Raw genomic sequence first — 22,810 nt, forward strand, 5'->3', positions numbered from 1 at the left:
GCTTCTGCACAGCAAAGGAAACAGTCTCTGTTACTTTTTATAACAAAACTCAAAAGAATTCTCCATGCTCCATAACTCTAGGTCATCTTTTAAAAACTGCTTCAATCAAAATTTATCCTCTTTATTCTACCAAAACTATCTTGTGAAAATCAGTAGTAACCTCTTTATTGTTAAAGCCTTTGTTAAATTAAAAGTTACATTTACCTCCTCTCTCAACATTTGACAAAACTGATTATTCCTATTTATTTTTTTTTAAGATTTTATTTATTTGTCAGAGAGAGAGAGAGAGTGAGCGTGAGCACAGGCAGACAGAATGGCAGGCAGAGGCAGAGGGAGAAGCAGGCTCCCTGCCGAGCAAGGAGCCCGATGTGGGACTCCATCCCAGGACGCTGGGATCATGACCTGAGCCGAAGGCAGCTGCTTAACCAACTGAGCCACCCAGGCATCCCTGATTATTCCTATTTAAAACACTTTCTTCACTTGGTCTCTGGGATTCCATATTCTCCTAATCTTTTTCTTTCCTCATTGGCTACTCCTTTTTAGTCTTCTTTTCTGGTTACTTCTCATCTGCCTGACCTCTAAATGTTCAAGTGTCCCAGTCTCAATCCTCAAACTTCTTTTTCTTTTCTTCCCTTCTCTTTCCATTTTCTTCTATATCCAAAGACTCTTCTTGGGTGATCTTATCAAATTCCATAGCTTTAAATGTCATCTAGTTATTGATAATTCTCAAATTTATTTATCTAATCTAAATATCTCCCCAGAACCCCATACTTCTACATATACCTTCCTACTCAACATCTTCTTTACAATGTCTAATAGTTCAAAACCAAACTCTTGATACTCTCTCTCAAACCTGCCTCTACTACAATGAGAAGTTCTCAGTAAATGGCATTTCTACTGCTCTGGATGCCCAGGCAAAACACTTAGAATTTTCTTTGACTTCTCTCATAGTACATGCCCAGTTGATCATCAAATCCTCGTCATCACATCTTCAAAATATATCCAGAATCCAATGACATCTCACTTTCTCCACACCTGCCTCCAGAATCATCTGGTCCAAACCATGTGGATTATTGCTATAACCTCCTAGCTTCTATCCACCCAGCGTCTATACTTTCCCATTGACTAACTGTTGCTTTTAAAGGTTTTTTAAAATTTATTTATTTTAGTGATAGAACATGAGAGAAAAGGAGAGTGGGAGGGGAGAGGCAGAGAGAGATAATCCCCAAACATACTACCTAGCACAAGTGGAGCCCGAATTGGGGCTTGCTTTATTACTAATCTGACATATTGTCAGTCCAGGGCCTTATCTCAGATTTTTTTATTTAAGACCATTAAGTTTCATATGCAGGTGATTGAGGACAGCAGATGTCCCAAGGGTAGCTGTGGCTTCAAAGTATATTTACCTGTCTATTTTCTGGTTCTTCATTGTGTTTTGCATTCTATTGGGATGCTGTTTCTCATGTTTTATTCAGTGTTTATTGGTGTTCTTCAGGAAATATGATGCACCATTTACTGTTATAGTCCTAATATACAGCAGTCCCATTACACCCACAAATTTCCTCATGCTGGGGGCACCTGGGTGGCTCAGTTGGTTAAGTGTCCAACTAAGCAAAACAAAAACATGAACCAAAAGCTCAGGTCATGATCTAGGGTAATGAGATTAAGCCCTCTCTGGGACTGTGTGCTCAGTGTAGAGTCTAGTTAAGATTGTCTACCTCTCCTTTTCCCTCTGCCTCTCCCTTTGCTTGTGCTCTCTAAAATAAATAAATAAATAATTTTTTTCCCCTCGTGCTGTCCCAGTGACCTATTTTCTATCCCTACAATTCTGCCTTTTCCAGAATATTATATAAATGGAATAAAAATATCTAGCCTTTCTGGTCTGGCTTTTTTCACTTAGTAAAATATATTTCAGATTTATCCACAGTATTCCATGTATCTGTACTTACTGTTTATTCCTGAATAGTGTTCCATTGTGGGGAAATGCCGAAGTTTGTTGATTCATTTCACTTTTGAGGGACATCTGGGTTTCCATTTTCTTATTTGCATATAATTGACACAAATGTTGCATTAGTTTCAGGTGTACAACATACTAATATGACAACTTTATACATTATGCTATATTCACAAGTGGAACTACCATTTGTCCTGATGCATCACTGTTACAGTATCATTAACTATATTCCTTATGTTGTGCTTTTTAGTCACATGACATTCATTCCATTAACAGGAAGCCTGTATCTTTCATTCAGCTTCATCCACTTTGCCCAACCCTCCATGTCCCTCACCTCTGCAACCATCAGTCTGTTCTCTTTATATGTAGGTCTGATCTGCTTTTTGTTTGTTTATTAATTTTTTGTAGATTCCACTTACTGAAATCATATGGTTTTATTTTTAAGATTTGATTTATTTGAGAGAGAAAGAAAGAGAGAGCGCGGGAAAGGGAGGATCAGAGGGAGAAGCAGACTCCCTACTGAGCAGGGGGCCCAGCGTGGGACTTGATCATGGGACTCCAGCATCTTGAGCTAAAGGCAGTCACTTAACCAACCGAGCCACCCAGGCACCCCTGAAATCATGTTGTTTGTCTTCCTCACTCTGACGTATCTCACTTAGTATAGTAATCCCTAGGTCCATTGAGGTTGTTGCAAATGCCACAGTCACATCACTTTGGTTGTATGATATTCCATTACATATATATATGACATCTTCCTTATCCATTCATCTGTTGTTGGGCACTGGGTTGCTTTCATATCTTGGCTGTTGTAAATAGTGCTGAAATAAACATGGGATGCATGTATCTTTTCAAATTACTGTTTTCATTTCCTTTGAAATTATTGGTCCGTATGGTATTTCTATTTTAATTATTTAAAAAATTTTTGTTTTAATCAACTGGTGCTCATCTCAGTAAACACACTCCTTAATCCCCATCACCTATTTCATCCAGTAACCCCACCAACTTCCCCTCTGGTAACCATCAGTTTTCTATAGTTAGGAGTCTATTTCTTGGTTTGTCTGTTTCTCTCCCTTTTTCCCCTTTCCTCATTTGTTTTGTTTCTTAAATCCCACATGAACGAAATCATATGGTGTTTGTCTTTCCCTGACTTATTTCACGTAGCATTATACTCTCTAGCTCCATCCATGTCATTGCAAAAAGCAAGGTTTCATTCTTTTTCATGACTGGATAATATTTCTTTCTCTCTCTCTCTCTCTCTCTCTATATATATATATATATATATATATTTATTTATATTTATATTTATATTTATATTTATATTTATATTTATATCTTTATTCATTCACTTATCAAAGGACATATAGGCTGCTTCCATATCTTGACTATTATAAGCAGTGCTGCTATAAACATTGGGATGCATGTATCCCTTTGAGTTAGTGTTTTTGTATTCTTCGGGTAAACACCCAGTGGTGCAATTCCTGGGTCATAAGGTGGTTCTTTTTTTTTAATTTTTTGAGGCTATACCAGTTTGCATTCTCACCAACAGTGCATGAGAGTTCTTTTTTCTTCTCATCACCAACACCTGTTGTTTCTTGTGTTGTTGATTTTAGCCATTCCAACAAGTGTGTGGTGATATTGTAGTTTTGGTTTGCATTTCCCTAAAGATAAGTGATGATAAGCACCTCTTCCTGTGTCTCTTGGCCATCTGTGTGTTTTTAGAGAAATGTTTGTTCATGTCTTCTGCCCATTTTTTACTTGGATTATTTATTTTTGACTATTAAAGTGTATAGTTCTGTATATATTTTGAATACTAACCTTTTATTGGATATGTCATTTGCAAATACCTTCTTCCATTCCAAAGGTTGCCTTTTAGTTTTGTTGATTGATTCCTTTGCTGTGCAGAAGGTTTGTATTTTGATGAGGTCCCAATAGTTTTTGTTTTTGTTTCTCTTGCCACAGGGGACCCATTTAGAAAAAAGTTGCTATGGCTGATGTTAGAGAAATTACTGCCTGTGCTCTTTTCTAGGATTTTTATGGTTTCAGGTCTCACATTTAGATTTTTAGTACATTTGAATTTATTTTTGTGTATTCACTCTTTTGCATATTGCTGTCCAGTTTTCCCAAAACTCTGTTGAAGAGACTTTTTCCTATTAGATATCTTTTCCTGCTCTGTTAGAGATTCATTGACCATGTAATTATGGGTTGATTTATGGATTTTGTGTTCTTTTATTGTCTGTGTATCTGTTTTGATTACTGTAGCTTTTTAATAGATTTTGAAGTCTGGAATTGTGACGCCTTCAGCTTTGCTTTTCTTTTTCAGGGTTGCTTTGGCTATTTGAGATCTTTTGTGGTTCCATACAAATTTTAGGATTATCTGTTCTAGCTCTGTAAAAAATGCTGTTGGTATTTTGACGGGAATTACATTAAAAGTATAGATTGCTTTGGGTATTATATACTTTTTAACTGTTTATTTTTCCAATCCATGAGGACAGAATGTTTTTCCATTTCTTTGTGTCATCTTCAGTTTCTTTCATCAGTATTTTATACTTTTCAGAGTACAGGCATTTGACCTCTTTGCTTAGGTTTATTCCTAGATCTTATTTTTGGTGCAGTTGTAAATGGGATTGTTTCCTTAATTTTTCTTTCTGTTGCTTCATTATTGGTATATGAAATACAACAGATTTCTATAGATTGATTTTGTGTATTGCATCATTACTGCATTGGTTTATCAGTTCTATCAGTTTTTTTGGTGAAGTCTTTTGGGTTTGTTCTTTTTTAAAGATTTTATTTATTTATTTGACAGAGATCACAAGTAGGCAGAGAGAGGCAGGCAGAGACAGTGGAGGAAGCAGACTCCCTGCTGACTGAGAGCCTGATGCAGGGCTTGATCCCAGGACCCTGGGATTATGACCTGAGCCGAAGGCAGAGGTTTTAACCCACTGAGCCACCCAGGCACCCCAGATTTTCTATATATAGTATCATGTCATCTGCAACTAATGAAAGTTTTACTTCTTCCATACTGATTTGGATGCCATTTGTTTCTTTTTGTTGTCTGATTCCTGTGGCTAGGACTTTTAGTCTATGTTGAATAAAAGTGGTGAAAGTAGACATCCTTGTCTTGTTCCTGACATTAGGGGAAAGGCTCTTAGTTTTTCTCCATTAAGGATGATGTTAGCTGTAGGTTTTTCATATATGGCCTTTATTAAGTTGATGTATGTTCCCTGTAAACCTACTTTATGAATGGATGTTGTACTTGTCAAATGCTTTTTCTCCATCTATTGAAATGATCATAAGGTTCTTATTCTTTCTCCTCCTGGTGTGATGTGTCATGTTGATTGTTTTGCAAAACTGAACTACCCTGGCAACCCAAAAATAAATCCCACATGGTCTTGGTGAATGGTATTTTTAATGTATTGTTGGATTCAGTTTGCTAGTATTTTCTTGAGGGTTTTTGCATCTGTGTTCATAAGATATATTGACTCGAAGTTCTCTTTTTTGTGTGGTGTCTTTACCCGGTTTTAATATCAGGCCTTATAGAATGAACTTGTAAGTTTTCCTTCTTCTTCTGATTTTGGAATAGTTTGCGAAGAATAGGTATTAACTTTTCTTTTAGTGTTTGGTAGAAATGGCTTGTGAAGCCATTTGGTTCTGGACTTGTTTGTTGGGGATTTTTTGGTTATTGTTTCCAGTTTCAGTTGTGATAGCTTATATGTTTGGTAGGTTATGTGTTAATTTGTATGTTTGTAGGAATTTATCCATTTCTTCTAGGTTGTCTAGTTTGTTAGCGTATAGTTTTTCATAATATTCTGTTAATTTTATATGGTATTTATTGTTATTTCTCCTCTCTCATTTGTAATTGTATTTCTTTGTATTCCTTCTCTCTCTTTTTTTTATAAGTCTGGCCAATTTTGTTGCTCTTTTCCAAGAACCAGCTTTATTGATCTGTTTTATGTGTGTGTGTGTATGTAATTGATCTGTTTTTATATATACTTATATATAATCTCTATGTTATATAGATATATATCTTTTATATAGATATATATTTATATGTACAAATATATTAAATGTGTATTTAAATATATATATATATTTTGTGTAATTCTTTTTTATCTCTTTTATTCAGCTTGATTACTTTCCATTACTCTGTCTTATAGGTTAATTTGTTCCTCTGCTTCATCCAGCCTGCTGTTCACTCCTCCAAATGTGTTTCTCATTTAATTTCTTGAGCCCTTCCTATTACGTTATTCCTTATCTCTGTTAATGGTCTCACTGGTGTTTTCCACTCTTTTGCCAAGTCTAGTGAGCATCCTTACGATCATTACTTTAAATTCTCCATCAGGCATGTTATATCTGTTTTGTTTAGATCTCTGGCCATGACCTTGTCCTGTTCCTTCATTTAGGACAAATTCCTGTTTTCTCATTTTGTCTAAGTACTCTGTTCCTCTTTCTCTGTATTAAAAAAATTCAGGTAATCTCCTTTTCTTGAGGGTAGCGGCCTTATAAAAAAGAGTTTCTTCTGTGTCATGCAGTGTAGTGTTCGTGTTTCCTAGGGCCTGGTGCTTTAGGGAGTTTCTCCAATGTGTGCTATGTGTGTTATGCTGACATGTCCTGGCTGCTTTATCCTTCAGGCTAGTCATCTGCAAAGCCTTTCTTTGTCTGTTATGACCAATGTTTGGTCCCTGGCCTCAGTGGTATGCATTTTAACTAGGTGTGCTCTGGTCTGCTTGTGAAATGAGACCTGTCACCATTGCCACTGGAACTGAGGCCTCACTAAACTCCTAGATCAGGAGACACAGTGTTAGTGGGGGGTTTGATCCAGTATTCTGGGGTAGGGGACCTGCCAAGTGTTACTGGGAAGGGTGGTTCCACTGTAGCCTGGTGGAGCTGGGGCTTGTTGAAAGCAAGTAGAGTAGGTGGTGTTGTTACTGTGTTGGTTCCCACAGGTGGCTCTGTGTTTATGCTGAGGGATGGGGGAGTGAAATGGCACCTGCTAATTCCTTTGTTCCTTGAGGGGTCTCTCTGTGATTGCTGCCTCTCAACTGACCTCTCCACTCTGTGCCCCAGGTACTCTTCAAATCACTATTTCCACACTGTATGCCCGTGGGCTGTTTGACCTGCCTTTTCTCCAAGAGCAGCCCCATGTCCTCCAAGCTCTCTCATTGCCTCACACACTGACCTTTTAAACTCCGGGCGTTAATCCCCACTGGTTGCATGAACTTTCAAAATTTGGGTCCTTTCACTTTCCAAGCCAATTGCTATGGAGATTCATTTTCCCCGTGTGCTTCCCAGTGTACTAGTCTGTCTCTTACCCTTCTCCATGTCTGCAACTCCCTCCCTACCATAGCAGACTTGATCAGTTTCTCTCCCAAGCTGCATCTCCAGACTTCCTAACTTCTTTGATGTGGCCTCTTACCTACTTTTAGATATGGAGTACACATCTTCAGATCGATTTCTGGGGTACTTAAGATGATTTGATAGTTGTGTAGTTGTATTCATAGAACAGGGTGAGCCACGGGTGGTCCTACTCTGCTGCCATCTTCACCTACTCTATATTTTTATTTTTTTGAGGAACCTCCATATTGTTTTCCACAGTGGTTGCCCAATTTACGTACCTGTAAATTTACGTACATGAAGGTTCCTTTTCCTCTACATCCTTACCAACACTTGTTATTTCTTGTCCTTTTGTTTTTAGCATCCTAACAGGTGCAAAATGATGATAGCTCATTGTGGCTTTAGTTTGCATTTTCTTGATGACGAGTGATATTGGGCATCTGTTCATGTGTCTGTTGGCCATCTTTATGTCTTAATTGGAAAAAATGTCTGTTCGGGTCTTCTGCCCATTTTTTAATCAGGTTGCTTTTTGGTTCAGAGTTGTATAAGATATATATATATATATATATAGATATTAACCTCTTTTGGGTATATTATTTGCAAATATCTTCTATTCAATAGGTTGCTTTTTTGTTTTGTTAATGGTTTCCTTTGCTGTGCGAAAGCTATTTCGATGTTATCCCAATAGTTTATTTTTCCTTTTTGTTCCTCTTGTCTTAGGAGACATACCTGAAAAAAAATATTGCTGTAGACAATGTCAGAGAAATTACTGCGTGTGTTCTCTTCTAGGATTTTTATGGATTCAGATCTCCTATTTAGCCCTTTAATCCATTTTGAGATTGTTTTTACGTATGGTGTTGAAAGACAGTCCATTCTATTGTGTATAGCTGTCCAGTCGTTCCAGCACCATTTGATGAAGAGACTGTCTTTTCCCCATTGTATATTCTTAACATTCTTTGTCATAGATTAATTGACTATGTAAGTGTAGGTTTGTTTCTGGTGTCTCTATTCTGTTTTATTGTACATGTGTCTGTACCAGTACCTTTCTCTTTGGATTACTACAACTTCATAATCTACCTAGAAACCTAGATATTGTTTAATGAAACTGTATGGGTCAGGTTCTGATATGAAAGGTAAGTAGATATTAGTATAGGTCATGGTAAATAATATCTGAAAAGCACTGATGTAAGCCAGTTATTTCTTTTGGGTATTGGTTTCCTATACCAGATCCTCAGTTTATAACTCCTGCCCCAATAATCCCATGGTGAGGTGAAAATTTTGTAAATTGAATACACCTACCAAACATCATAGCTTAGCCTATCCTACTTTAAACATGCTCATAACACTTAAAATAGTCTATAGTTCAGCAAAAGTATCTAACTTAAAGATTACTTTATGACAAAGTGTTGAATACCTCATGTAATTTTTTTATACTATACTGAAACTGAAAAGCAGAATGATTGTGTGGGTGCAGAATAGTTGTAAGTATATCACCTGTTTAACCTCACAGTCATGTGGCTGCCTGGGAGCTGTAATTTACTGTGACTGGTCAGGATCATGAGAGTATTGTACTGTATATTGATAGCTCAGGAAATTAACAAAATTCATAACTGAAGTACAGTTTCTACTGAATATATGTTGCCTTTATACTATCATAAGAGCAAAAGTTTATAGGTTGAACCATCATAAATTGGTTACCATCTATAGATATTTTCACATATAGTCTTTTCTACTATGGGTTCTCCTGAAATGACAATAGAAATGTTTGATGTTCTCTTATCTTTCAGACTTGCCTTCAAGGAGTGCAAATAAAGACTTATCTCCAAAAAATGACAATTATGAAACAGAACTATCCCAATGGGAAATGAGTGCCAGGCTTGAAAACTGTGATCTTGAGGAGTCCAGTTCCAGAGATTATTTGGAAGTCAGAGGCACATTGGAAAAACAACAAGAAAACCAGGAGGAATATTTCAGGCAAGGGATGATCATATATGAAAAAATGTCCATTTTCAATCAGCATGCTTACTTATCTCAACATACTAGGTGTCATTCTACTGAGAAACCCTATAAATGTAAAGAATGCGGGAAGGCCTTTAGACGAGCCTCACACCTAACTCAACATCATAGTATTCATACTGGTGAAAAACCCTATGAATGTAAGCAATGTGGGAAGGCCTTTAGTCGTGATTCACAGCTCATTCTTCATCAGAGACTTCATACTGGTGAGAAACCCTATGCATGCAAGGAATGTGGGAAGGCCTTTACTCAGAGCTCACAACTTATTTTACATCATAGAATTCATACTGGTGAAAAACCATATAAATGTGAAGAATGTGGGAAAGCCTTTATTCGTAGCTCACAACTCACCCGACATCAAAAAGTCCATACTGGTGAGAAACCTTATGAATGTAAAGAATGTGGGAAGGCCTTTACTCAGAACTCACAACTTACTCTGCACCAGAGACTTCATACTGGTGAGAAACTCTATGAATGTAAAGAATGTAGAAAGGTCTTTACTCAGCTCTCACAACTTATTCTACATAAGAGAATTCACACCGGTGAAAAACCTTATGAATGTAAGGAATGTGGGAAAGCTTTTATCTGTGGCTCACAGCTTTCTCAGCATCAGAAAATTCACAATGGGGAAAAGCCATATGAATGTAAGGAATGTGGAAAGGCCTTTATTCGTGGCTCTTTGCTTATGCAACATCAGAGGATTCATACTGGTGAAAAGCCCTATAAATGTGAAGAATGTGGGAAAGCCTTTATCCGTGGTTCACAACTTACTCAACACCAGAGAATTCATACGAATGAGAAGCCTTATGAATGTAAGGAATGTGGAAAGACCTTTAGTCATGGCTCACAACTTACTCAACATCAGAGAATTCATACTGGTGAGAAACCCTATCAGTGTAAGGAATGTGGAAAGGCTTTTAATCGTGGTTCACTCCTTACTCGACATCAAAGGATTCATACTGGAGAAAAACCCTATGAATGTAAAGAATGTGGGAAAACTTTTAGTCGTGGCTCAGAACTTACTCAGCATGAGAGGATTCACACCGGTGAGAAACCTTATGAATGTAAGGAATGTGGGAAGTCTTTTATTCGTGGCTCACAGCTTACCCAACATCAGAGAATTCATACTGGTGAGAAGCCGTATGAATGTAAAGAGTGTAGAATGGCCTTTACTCAGAGTTCTCATCTTTCTCAACATCAGAGACTTCATACTGGTGAGAAACCCTATGTATGTAATGAATGTGGGAAGGCCTTTGCCCGTGGCTTACTACTTATACAGCATCAGAGAATTCATACAGGCGAGAAACCATATCAGTGTAAGGAATGTGGGAAGGCCTTTATTCGTGGTTCACAACTTACTCAACATCAGCGAATTCACACTGGAGAAAAGCCTTATGAATGCAAGGAATGTGGGAAGGCCTTTAGTCATGGCTCTCAACTTACTTTACATCAGAGAATTCATACTGGTGAGAAGCCCTATGAATGCAAAGAATGCAGGAAAGCATTTACTCAGAGCTCACATCTTTCTCGACATCAGAGAGTTCATACTGGTGAGAAACCCTATCAATGTAAGGAATGTGGGAAGGCCTTTACTCGTGGTTCACAACTAACTCAACATCAGAGAAGTCATATCAGTGAGAAATCTTTTGAATATAAGGAATGTGGGATAGATTTCAGTCATAGCTCTCAAGTTTATATATGAGTTACCTGATTCTTTATGATTAAGATAGCCTTCTCTGGTCACTAATCCATTATTATCAAAGAATTCCTAAAATGTGAATATGGGAGCGTATTTGCCTCATAAAGTTCAGCATCAGTGAATTCTAATGGGGGAAAGATACTGTTAATGTAATCTATGTAGAAAAACTTATCATTACTGGAAACCTATTAAACTTTAGCTTATAATAATAGAGAATAATTCTGTTAATATAGTAAATATATTGAGGCCTCTGGCTGTAGAATATGTCTTTTCCAACAATATTTTGACTCTACCAGCTACTTTCCTTCATGACATTTATAATTAACCTCTGCTTTGGCTTAATCGTTTGTAAGATAGGCCTAATACTTTCCTTGTAAGATTCTTGGAAGTATTATGTGAGACATTTCATGTAAAGTTCTTAGAGCAGTGCCTTGAACATAGTATAACACAAGTATTAGCTATCATTATTAATAGTATGATTTTAGAGAATTTGCATGAGAAGAGGACACTTAGGGGTATAATGAATATTGAGAAATCTTTCATTAATATTTGACCCTGTTTGAGTGGGGGCCACTGTATGCTGTAATGAACATGAAAAAGCTTTCATTCACATCTTATTCCATATGCTAGAAGAGGAAATTCATACTGTTGGGTGTTGCGGGGAGACAAAAATTTGTAGATTTAATCAGTGGATTGTTGAAGAGAGGTAAAGTGAATTGTAACAAGGTCCAAAAATTCATATGTCCTATCATTTTTACCATAATTAAAGAATATTATTTAAGAAATGAAAAATAATGGCTAGCCAAAATAAAATTTTCTACTAGGGAATTTCTAAAAACTTGAATGTACAGCTTTTTAATTAAACTAAAAATAAACTGATATTACTATTTTGCAGTGAAACATGACGTTCTGTCACAGACTGCTACTTCCCTACCCAATATCCATTTTTCCTTTAGAATTCTTGGCTGAAAAATGATCTCAGCCTCTTTTGCAGCTCAGCAAGATGGAAGTGGTATTTGTACATGTAGGACATTTAAGAATACCTTTCTCTCTCTGCATTTCTTTGTTTCCCTGCCTACAATGTGGACATTTAGTTTACAGCTCTGGTGATTTTATGGAGAATTTGAAAATGATTATCTGGGTACTAAGGATGATGGAGCAGAAATACAGAATGAGTCTACACCTGTACTGATCTTTTGGAACAGTTGTACCAATTCTGGTCTGTCTGTCTCCTGTATTTCTTTATATAAAATTCAAATAAACTTATTTGTTGATGTTGTTGTTATTCTGTCATTGACACTAAAATGTGAATTTTGTACCCAGAAGTCGAGTGCTATGGGTAAAGGAAGTCTTAAATATGGCATTGACTTTGTGCCATCATGAATGAGAATTAACCTACTTCAGGCCAGAAAACTAAAGATTTTTGCTTTTATAGACAGGACATTTGGTCTGACTCTCTTCCAGTCTATCTTACAAGGCAGATCCTTCGCCAGTTGAAGCTATAATTTTAGTAGAAATGATAGGAGTCATTCAGAATGTGTGTTGGGTGTTTCTTCCTGCTTTTGGTAATGTCCCATGAAAGATAAATTTGGTATAGACTTAGTTGCAGAGGCCACTAGCAGAGATTGAAAGCAATATTGCTTTGTTAAGAGATGTCATCTCTCCCTACAGGCATCCAATCCTGGTTGACAGTAAATTCATATATTGCTGTATCCCAGCTACTGTTTTTAGGTGTTTGGGATATATCAATGAGCAACTCTAGCAGGTGGAGATAGAATAGTTATAGAAAAATTACAGAGTATATTAGAACATTAGTGTTATGGAGGAAAGGTCATTCAGAAGTAGTTCAGAGGAATATGAAAGTTTATGAAATGGACCATAGATAAGAAATGATTTCAGTCGAGATTGGAAGACGTGAAAGAGAAAGTGGTTGTCTAAGGGAAGAGTACTGCAAACAGGAGGAAGCTAAGAACAAAGGTCCTACAATGGGATGATGTTAGTATACTTGAGGAACATCAAAGAAGCTATTGTAGAGGTCTGTGCAAGGGGGTGATTAATAGAGGAGGATAGAGAGATAACAGGGCCACATCTTATAAGTCCTTGTCAGTCACTGTAAGCATTTTGTAATTTTTTCTTGTAGAAGAGGCAGCCACGGGAGTGTTTCAGCAAAGGATGTGATTTGACAAGCTGCCATTGTGTTGTTTAAATTAAAAAAAAAAAAAAAGTGAAGTGGGCAAGAGGCCGTGGCCCCATAATTCAGATGAAAGATATTAGCTTACATCATAATGGTAACAATGGTGAGAAGTGGCTGGACTCTAGATATAGGGTAAATGTGAGCAAGCAAGATTTGTTTAAGGGTTAGATATCAGATGAGAGAGAAAGGTTTCTGGGGTGACTTTGCCTCACAGATTTTGGCTTCAAACAACTGGAAAGATGGTATTCCCATCAGCTGAGATGGGAAAAGCTGCAATTCCTTCAGGTTTGTTGGGGATATTGGGGAGTTCAGTTTTGAAAATGTTGAGTTGAAATATTTTTTAGACAAAATGATAATATTGGTTAGGCACTTGGATGTTTTAGCATGTATTGTTCTAGAGATTATATTAATTTGGTAAGTATTGCCTATACTTATATAAAACCATGAGGCAGAATAAGGTCATTAAAGATGGGTATAGATAGAGAAAAGACTGATCCACGGTGCCTTCTAACATTAAGAATTCAAGGATAAAAGGACAGACTAGCAAAGAATGCTAAGAAGGATGGGTGGGATAGAAGGAAAAACAGAATAGTGTGGCATTACAGAAGCTACATGAAAGTGAGTCAAAGGAAGACGATCAATGGTTGTAGATACCATTAGCAGACAACATAATACTAGATGAGACTTGACTTGAACTTATTCATATTATTGTTGATCTTGAGAAGAGTAGGGGTATTTTTGATTGTTTTGGAGTGGTTGAGTTAAGAACCTGTTGAAAAATAGAAATTGGGGACAATGAATATAGACACAACTGCTTGAAGGTGTTTGCAGCAAAAAAAAAAAAAAAGAAAAAAGAAAAAGAAAAAGTAGCAACAGGAATTAGAGTGTCTCCAGGATGGGAGAAGTAATAGCAATTCTGTATGCTGTTTGGAATAATTGGATGGGGGGAATAATTCATAACAAAGTAGTGAGAATTATTGGAGCAATGGCTTTATGTCAGTGAGGGAATAAGATTTAACAGATGGAGGGATCATTTGGGGTAATATCCTGGAAAGTTTATTCCTGACAATAGTATGGCCAAATATGGGGTGCTGGGAAGTAAGTAGATGAGATGGGAGAAGTCTTGGAAAATGTTCTTCTAATGCCTTCAGTGATTTCATGAGCATTAAACAAGGTTAGCTGAAAATATGGGGGGGTGAGAAGTTTGGGGTCCAAGAGAAAAGAGATATGAAAGTCACCGAAGTGAGGTATTTAATGTGAAATATGATTGCCTGGCAACATTAAAGGGATAGAAAAATGAAAGCACAAGGGGCCAGTAAGCAAAAGAAATCAAGCTTAAAACTGTATTCACACAGGATCTTTGTATTGTAGTTAAACAAATTAGCGAATACTTGAAAGCCTAATAAGTTTCTTTTTTTAAAAGATTTTATTTGACAGAGAGAGGTCACAAGTAGGCAGAGAGGCAGGCAAGAGAGGGGGAAGCAAGCTCTCTGCTGAGCAGAGAACCCCAATGTGGGGCTTGTCTCTGGGATCATGACCTGAGCTGAAGGCAGAGGCTTTAACCCACTGAGCCACACAGGCACCGTAAAAGCCTCTTGAGTTTTTGAGGGATATGTACTACTGTTAATGAAACCCAATCCTAGCCCGCAACAGTGTATGATTCAAATCCCCCAAACAATTCCCAGACTTTGGAACAGATCCATCAGGAATTTATGTAGTTTTCCCAATGATATGTATGAAACTATATATTTCTAGCTATACAGGCTACTAGCAGAGATTGAAAGTGACACGTGTGTGTATGTATATATCTAGATATCGATATTGATATCTAGATATCTATAGATAGATAGATAGATACATACATACACACAGAGCTATATATATGAGCTATATATATACACACATATATATATTTATAGCTCAATGTAGTTTTGCTTTTTTCATTTGCTTTTTAAGAATATATAAATTGTATGTTTTATAAAAACCTGCCTTGTTTTTTTGCTTCCATATTTTGGCAATCATTCCGGTTGCTGTTGCCACGTAACAACCACTCCAAACTTGGCTTGAGATACAGTAATAATTTATTTAGCTCACACATATGTAAAAACTTGGACAGGGCTTGGCAACAACAGCTCATCTCTGATTGACGTAGCCTTAGATGGGGTGGCTTGAAAGTTTGCTGGCTGAAGGCTGGGATCATCTGAAGATTCACATGCTCACATGTCAGGCACTTGATTCTGGCTATCAACTGGACCTTAGGTTGGTCAGCCAGAATACCTACATATGATATCTCTATGAGGCCACTAAGCATAGTGTCTTGAGTTTCAAGAGTTTGCCCTATAAAACAAGGTGAAAGTGCATGTAATTTTTATGATCTAGCCTCATAAATCACATAACATCACTTGTGTCATACTCTATTGTTTGAGGCAGTTAAAGCTCTTTGAAAGAATTGTCACATTTTAAGAAGAGCCTGTAGGATAGGATATATTGTGGCCTGTTTGGAAAATGTGGTGTACCATAAAGATCTTCCATAGCTAGCCTGAGAAGTTGCATAATTTCACTTCTGCCATTCTCTGTTTAGGCAGCTACATTTTGATAGGAGAGTGTCATTTTGTAAGCAGAGCATATGAGGTAGGATATAGTTGAGTGAGTGGTCCTTTTTGGAAAATATATTCTGTCCCAGAGGTCCTCTCCTACATGAAATTACCTCATTTTTATGGTGGCATGTTGTTATACCTATATATTCTTTTAATGATATACCATAATTTGGGCAGACTGCCAAAATTTTCAGGTTTTTTCCCCGGTGTGCTTGGCTCCTCTGCTAAGTACCAAATTTTCCATTCTCTCTTGCCAGTTTTGGCCCTGTGACTAAGTGAAAGGTTATCAGAAGTGATTCATAATTTCCTTCTCATTTGCTCAAAACTTTCCATAAGAACAGGCCACTTGGGTGGCTTAGTCAGTTAAACATCCGACTCTTTATTTCATCTCAGGTAATGACCTCAGAGTCGAGAGATCAAGCCCTGGTTGAGGCCCATGCTCAGTAGAGTCTGCTTGAGACTCTTTCTCTCCTTCTCCCTTTGTCCACCCCCCTCAAATAAATAAATCTTCCAAAATTTTCCATAAGAGTATAGAAATAACTCCCAATTCATTATTAATTACAGTTAGTATAAACATTTAATGTGGCCATTAAGGATATTTTACTTCCAGTTCTGGACCAAGATGGAGTATACAGAAACATGAAGCTATTGTAAAAGAGTAACTATAAGATATAAAGAATTCTGAAGAGTACCCAAAGACTGAAGGAGAGTATCCAGGGAAGGATAAATTTTGAAGATGAGCCCCATCTCTAAGTCTGGGGTTCAGATTTCATTATAGAAGGTGTGGTTTCAGCTCCACTGAATGGTGGGGAATTTTGGTGGGGTGCCAGGGCTAGAGCTAATCTATACTTGTTCAGCAAGCAGGAAAAAAACCTTTGGGACACAAATGAGTTGCGATATTAACAGTAGGGGACTTTAACACAGCACTTAGATCAATGGATAGATTATCCAGCCTTGTTACACCATTGGTGGGAATGCAAGTTGGTGCAACCACTTTGGAAAACAGTGTGGAGATTCCTTAAGAAATTAAAAATAGGGGAACCTGGATGGCTCACTGGGTTAAACCTCTGTCTTTGGCTCAGGTCATGATCTCAGGGCCCTGGGATCAAGTCCCACATCAGGCTCTCTGCTTCCCCCTCTCCCTCTGCCTGCTGTTCTGCCTACTTGTGATCTCTCTCTGTCAAATGAATAAATAAAATCTTTAAAAAATTTAAAAATATTGCTACCCTATGACCCTGCAATTGTACTACTGGGTATTTACCCCAAAGATATAGATATAGTGAAAAGAAGGGCCATCTGCACCCCAATGTTCATAGCAGCAATGGCCACAATTGCCACTGTGGAAACAGACAAGATGCCCTTCAATAGACAAATGGATAAAGAAGATATGGTCCATATATACAATGGAATATTACACAGCCATCAGAAAGGATGAATACCCAACTTTTGTATCAACATGAACAGGACTGGAGGAGATTATGCTGAGTGAAATAAGTCAAGCAGAGAAAGTCAATTATCATATGGTTTCACTTACTTGTGGAGCATAAGGAATAACATGGAGGACATTAGGAGAAGAAAAGGAAAAGTGAATTGTGGTAAATCAGAGGGGGAGACGAAGCATGAGAGACTGTGGACTCTGAGAAACAAACTGAGGGTTTTGGAGGCAGGGGTGGGGGATGGGTGAGCCTGGTGGTGGATATTAAGGAGGGCATGTATTGTATGGATCACTGGGTGTGGTACATAAACAATGAATCCTGGAACACTGAAAAAGAAAGAAAGATGTTTTTTAAAAGGGTAAAAAGAAAAATCAACAAAGGAAACTGACTTTGAAAGACGTATTGGACCAAATGGAGCTACGGATATATTCAGAACATTCCATCCTAAAATAGAATACACATTCTTTTCAAGTACACAAGGGAATAGATCACATATTAAGCCATAAAACAAGTCTCAACAAGTGAAAAAACATTGAGTTCATACCATGCATCTTTTCTGGGCACACCACTGTGAAACTAGAAGTTAACCACAAGAAGAAAATCTGGAAAGAGCACAAATATATGAAGATAAAAAACATGCTACTAAACAATGAGTGAATCAACCAAGAAATTAAAGAGGAAATTAAAAAAAATACATGGAGACAAGTGAAAATGAAAACATAATAGCCCCAAATCTTTCAGATGCAGCAAAAGCTATTCTAAGAGGGAAGGGTATAGCAATACAGGCCTACGTCAAGAAGGAAGAAAAATCTCAACCTAATCTTACACCTAAAGGAACTAGAAAAAGAACAAACAGAACCCCACACCAGTAGACAGAAGGAAATAATAAAGATTAGAGCAGAAATAAATAGAAACTAAAACAGAAATCAATAAAACCAGGGCCTCAAACTAAACCAATCCCTCCCATTGGTACATACCTTAGATCACAGCCCATAGCTTCACAAGTTCTTGATAGGACTTCCCCAAATGGCCCTTGTAATAAACAGTTACCCCTGCTTCCCAGAGCCTTCCCCTTGTGTGGCCCTTCTATAAGTCCCCCATGAAGCTTATATAAACCCCACTCTTTTTTATTTGAATTAAGCAGTCTGGCCCTAGCATTAGAACCCTACAACACTACCTACAGACCCTAATGAAAGCATGTGCCCTAGGTTCTGCTGCACTTTCTGTGTGCATTCTGCCTGGACCTACCTGTGTGGCCCCTGGAGGCATGCTGTGTACTTTCTCCTGGACCTGTGAGTAATAAACTATATTTCAATTTCTTTTTGGCCTTTTTTGGAACCCCAGTTCACCATCCAACATTGTGGTGCTCTACTTTATAAATACTAATTTAACAAAATTAAAACAGAGGTATCCTAGTAGCAACTCCCTCAGGTTTTGTTTAGCTGGAGTATCTTAATTTCTCTTTCATTTTGAGATATAGAACATCTGTCAGGGTTTGTTTTTTTTTTCTCTTTTGGAATGTTAAATATATAAGCTGATTTTCTTCTCACTTACATGGTTTCTGATGAGTAATCAGCTGTTAACTTTATTGAAGCACCTTTGTATGTAGTAAATTGATTGCCTCCTGCTTTCAAGAACCTTTGTCTTTGCTTGTCAATAATTTAATTGTAACACTTCTGAGTGTTGATCCCTTTGAGTTTATCATGCTTGCAGTTAATTGAGGGTCATGAAAATGTGTATTTCTTGTCTTCAGGTTTGGGAAGATTTAGGCAGTCATTTCTTCAAATATTTTTTCTGCCTCCTTCTTCCTACTTCTGGGCTCCTATTATGTATATATTGATGTGCTTGATGGTGTCGGATAGCTTTTTTCTTTCTGTTTCTAGTCTTCAGACTAGATAATTTCAATTGCCTTATCTTTTTAAAAAAAAATATTTTATTTATTTATTTGACAGAGAGAGATCACAAGTAGGCAGAGAGTCAGGCAGAGAGAGAGAGGGAGAAGTAGGCTCCCTGCCGAGCAGAGAGCCTGATGCGGGGTTTGATTCCAGGACCCTGAGATTATGACCTGAGCCGAAGGCAGAGGCTCAACCCATTGAGCCACCCAGGCGCCCCTCCATTGCCTTATCTTTAAATTCACTAAGCTTTCTACCTCCTCAGGTCTACCAATTGGACTCATATAGTGAATTTTTCATTTCAGCTATTGTACTTTTCAGGTCCAGAATCTCTTTTGGGTTCCTTTTTATAGTTTCTATCTTCCAATTAACATTCATTTTTGTTCATTTATTATATTCTTTTTAAAAAAGATTTTATTTATTTATTTGACAGAGATCACAAGTCGGCAGAGAGGCAGGCAGAGAGAGAGGAAGGGAAGCAGGCTCCCTGCTGAGCTGAGAGCCCGATGCGGGGCTTGATCCCAGGACCCTGGGGTCATGATCTGTGCTGAAGGCAGAGGCTTAACCCACTGAGCCACCCAGGCGCCCCTCATTTATTATATTCTTGATTTACTTTACTTTTTTGTCCAGTGTTTTACTTAGCTCATTTAGCATATTTTGGATAGCTGGTTTAATATATTTGACTAGTGATTTCAATATCTGCATTTCCTCAGTGATAGTTTCTGTCAGATTCTTCTTGATATGTGAATGGGACATACTTTCCTATTTTTTAATGCTTTTCAATTTGTTGCTGAGATGTAGACATTTTGAGTAGTATAATGTTGTAAGTTTGGAAATCAGATTATTTCCCTCCTTGGGGATTGCTGATTTTTGTTGGTTGAGGACTGCAGCCATCCATTTATTTAGTGACTTCTCCAGACTATTTTTGCGAAGTTTGTATTCCATGTTGTGTGTCATCACTGATGTTTCTGTTACATAATCTCTGAGGTCAGGCAGAGATATTGATTAAAACTTCAAGAAAATATAACAATTATAATCATATGCACTGTCTTAGCTTGGGCTTCTATAAAATAATACCATAGACTGGGTGTTTTAAGCACCAGAAATGAATTTTTTTTATGATGCTAGATGCTAGAATTTGGAGGTCAGTGTCTCAATATGTCAGTTTCTGGTGAGAAATGTTATTTTTTTTGTGAAAGCTCTTTTATCGGATTGTAGATGGCCACTATCTTGCTGTATGCTCACATGATCATTTCTTTGTCCAGGTGCAGAGAAAGAGTGAATAAGCTCTCTGATATCTTTTCTTATAAGAGCACAAATCCTATCATGATGGTTTATCCCTCATGACTTCATCTTATCCTAATTATCTTCCAAAGGCCCCATCTCCTTATAGTAGGGCTTAGGGCTTCAACATATAAATTTGGGAGACACACAAATATTCACTCTATAATATGTATCTAAGAACAGACCTGCAGAATATATAAAGCAAAAAAAATGACATTATTGAATATACAAACAGTTATACAATAGTACCTTGAGCCTTGACTACTCTACTTCCAATAATAAATAAAACAATGAGTCACTAAATTCTATACCTGAAACTAATATTACACCTTATTTTAACTGACTGAAATTTAAATAAAAACTTGAAAACAAAACAAAATAATAAAACAATGAAATAGAAGATCAGTAAGGAAACAGAAGACTTGAACACTATATTTAAGTCAACAGACAAAACAGAATCCTCAACCTATTAATAGCAAAACACTGATTTTTGTCTTAAGTCCATGTTGAACAACCTTCAGAATAGAACATGTAATTAGCCACAAAACAAATCTTAATACATTTTAAGAAACTGAAAATACACCACATATCTTTACCAATTACAGTGGAATGAAACCTATGTGGAAATTAAGCAACATACTTTTTTGAAGTATATTAATATGCAATTAGTTCTATTAGTATCAGATGTATAAACATATAGATTCAACAATGCAATACTGTACTCAATGCCCATCACAGTAATGTAGTAACAACATTACTACAATAATATTGGCTATATTCATTATTTTGTACTTTTCATGTCTGTGACTTATTTTATAACTGAAAATTTGTACCTTTTAATTCCCTTTATCTATTTAACACACCCCTACATCCATACCATCCTCCCCTCTAAGCAAATACCAGTGCGTTCTCTGTATTTAAGAGTCTCTCTCTTTCTCTCTCTTTTTTTGAAACAACATACTCTTAAGAAATCACTAGATTAAATAAGAAATCCAAAAATGAAATTATAATTTGGGATAAAAGAAAATGAACATGCATAACAAAACTTAGAGGATGTAGTGGGCCCAGTGGAATAAAACTAGAAATCAATAGTAGGAGAAGTAGAAAATACACAAATATGAGAAAATTAAAGACTTTTAATGAGTACATCAAAGAATACTTCACAGGGGAAATCACAGATCTTGAGACAAACTGAAAAACATAACATTACAAACACTTAACAGAATGCATCCAAATCAGAGCTAAAAGAAATTTACAGCTGTAAACATTTCTATTTAAAAAAGAATCTCAAATCAGTAACTTTACATAATATGGAATTAGAAAGAAGAACAATTTAAACCCAAAGCTGTCAGAAGAATGGAAATAGTAAAGATTAGAGCACAGATAAACAAAACAATATAATGATCAGCAAACCCAGGAGTTGGTTCCTTGAAAATAACAGCAAAATTGAAAGACTTTTGGCTAGATTGACTATTAAAACAGACAAGAGAAAGAAGACTCAAATTACTAAAACAGAAGTGAAAGTAGGGACTTTACCAATTTTTCAAAAAGAAAAAGGATTATAAGTATACTATAGACAAATGTAGGCTAAGCACTCTGACAATCTTGATGAAATGGGAAAACTAGAAATAGACCCCTAGAAATACACAAACTACAAAAAGACCTACAAAAAAATAGAAAATCCAAACAGACCTAAACAAAAAAAAAAAAAAAAAAAAAAAAAGGAAGAAAGAAAGAAAGAAAAAGAAATTAAATCATTAAGCAAAAGCCTCCTAACAAAGAAAAGCCCAGGTCCAGATGGTTTCACTGGTGAATTCTTCCAAACATTTAAAGAATTAACACCAATATTCCTCAAACTCTTCCCAAAACTTGAATTAGAGGGATCACTTCCAAACTTATTCTGTGAGGTCAACATTACCTTGTTATTAAAAAACTACAGCCCAGTATCCCTGTGAATACAGATGAATATAGATGCAAAGGTCCTCAACACAATACTAGCAATAATAATATGCTAGTGAATTCAACAACCTATTAAAAGAATTATACACTATGATCAAATGCAATTTATCCCAGTCCTGTGAGGGTGGTACAAGCTAATGTTAGCTTGGTACAATGTAATGTTGGTACAATGTAATGTTAGGTGCCAGGGTGACTCAATTGGTTAAGCATCTAACTCTTGATCTCAGCTCATGTCTTGATCTCATGGTCGTGAGTTCAAGCCCCGCATTGGGCTCCATGCTGGGTATGGTACCTACTTAAAAAAATCAATATAATGTGCTACATTAAAAGAATGAAGAGACTGTATGATCAATTATGTGTCAGCTTCTCTCTGAAGAGAATGGTGAATATAGATGGGAACACCAGTGTCATGACTGAAGTATAGCAAGGAAATAACTTGACAAGAACA

At 36.8% G+C, this 22,810-nt stretch overlaps 1 protein-coding gene across 8 annotated transcripts in view; it reads left to right on the plus strand.

The window, feature by feature from the left end:
• The window catches only part of LOC309852400 (uncharacterized protein), a 48,352-nt gene extending 36,078 nt beyond the window's left edge, over window positions 1-12,274 (plus strand). For all 8 annotated transcript variants that reach the window (XM_082708865.1, XM_082708866.1, XM_082708864.1 and 5 more), the window contains one exon: window positions 9,073-12,274. In XM_082708865.1, the coding sequence (XP_082564991.1) occupies window positions 9,073-11,003 (1,931 nt within the window). In that variant the 3' untranslated portion in view covers window positions 11,004-12,274. The remainder of the gene's footprint in view (window positions 1-9,072) is intronic.
• The last annotated feature ends 10,536 nt before the right edge of the window (window positions 12,275-22,810 follow it).

This window comes from Mustela nivalis, assembly GCF_964662115.1.
Source record: "Mustela nivalis genome assembly, chromosome: 18".
Lineage (NCBI taxonomy): Eukaryota > Metazoa > Chordata > Mammalia > Carnivora > Mustelidae > Mustela > Mustela nivalis.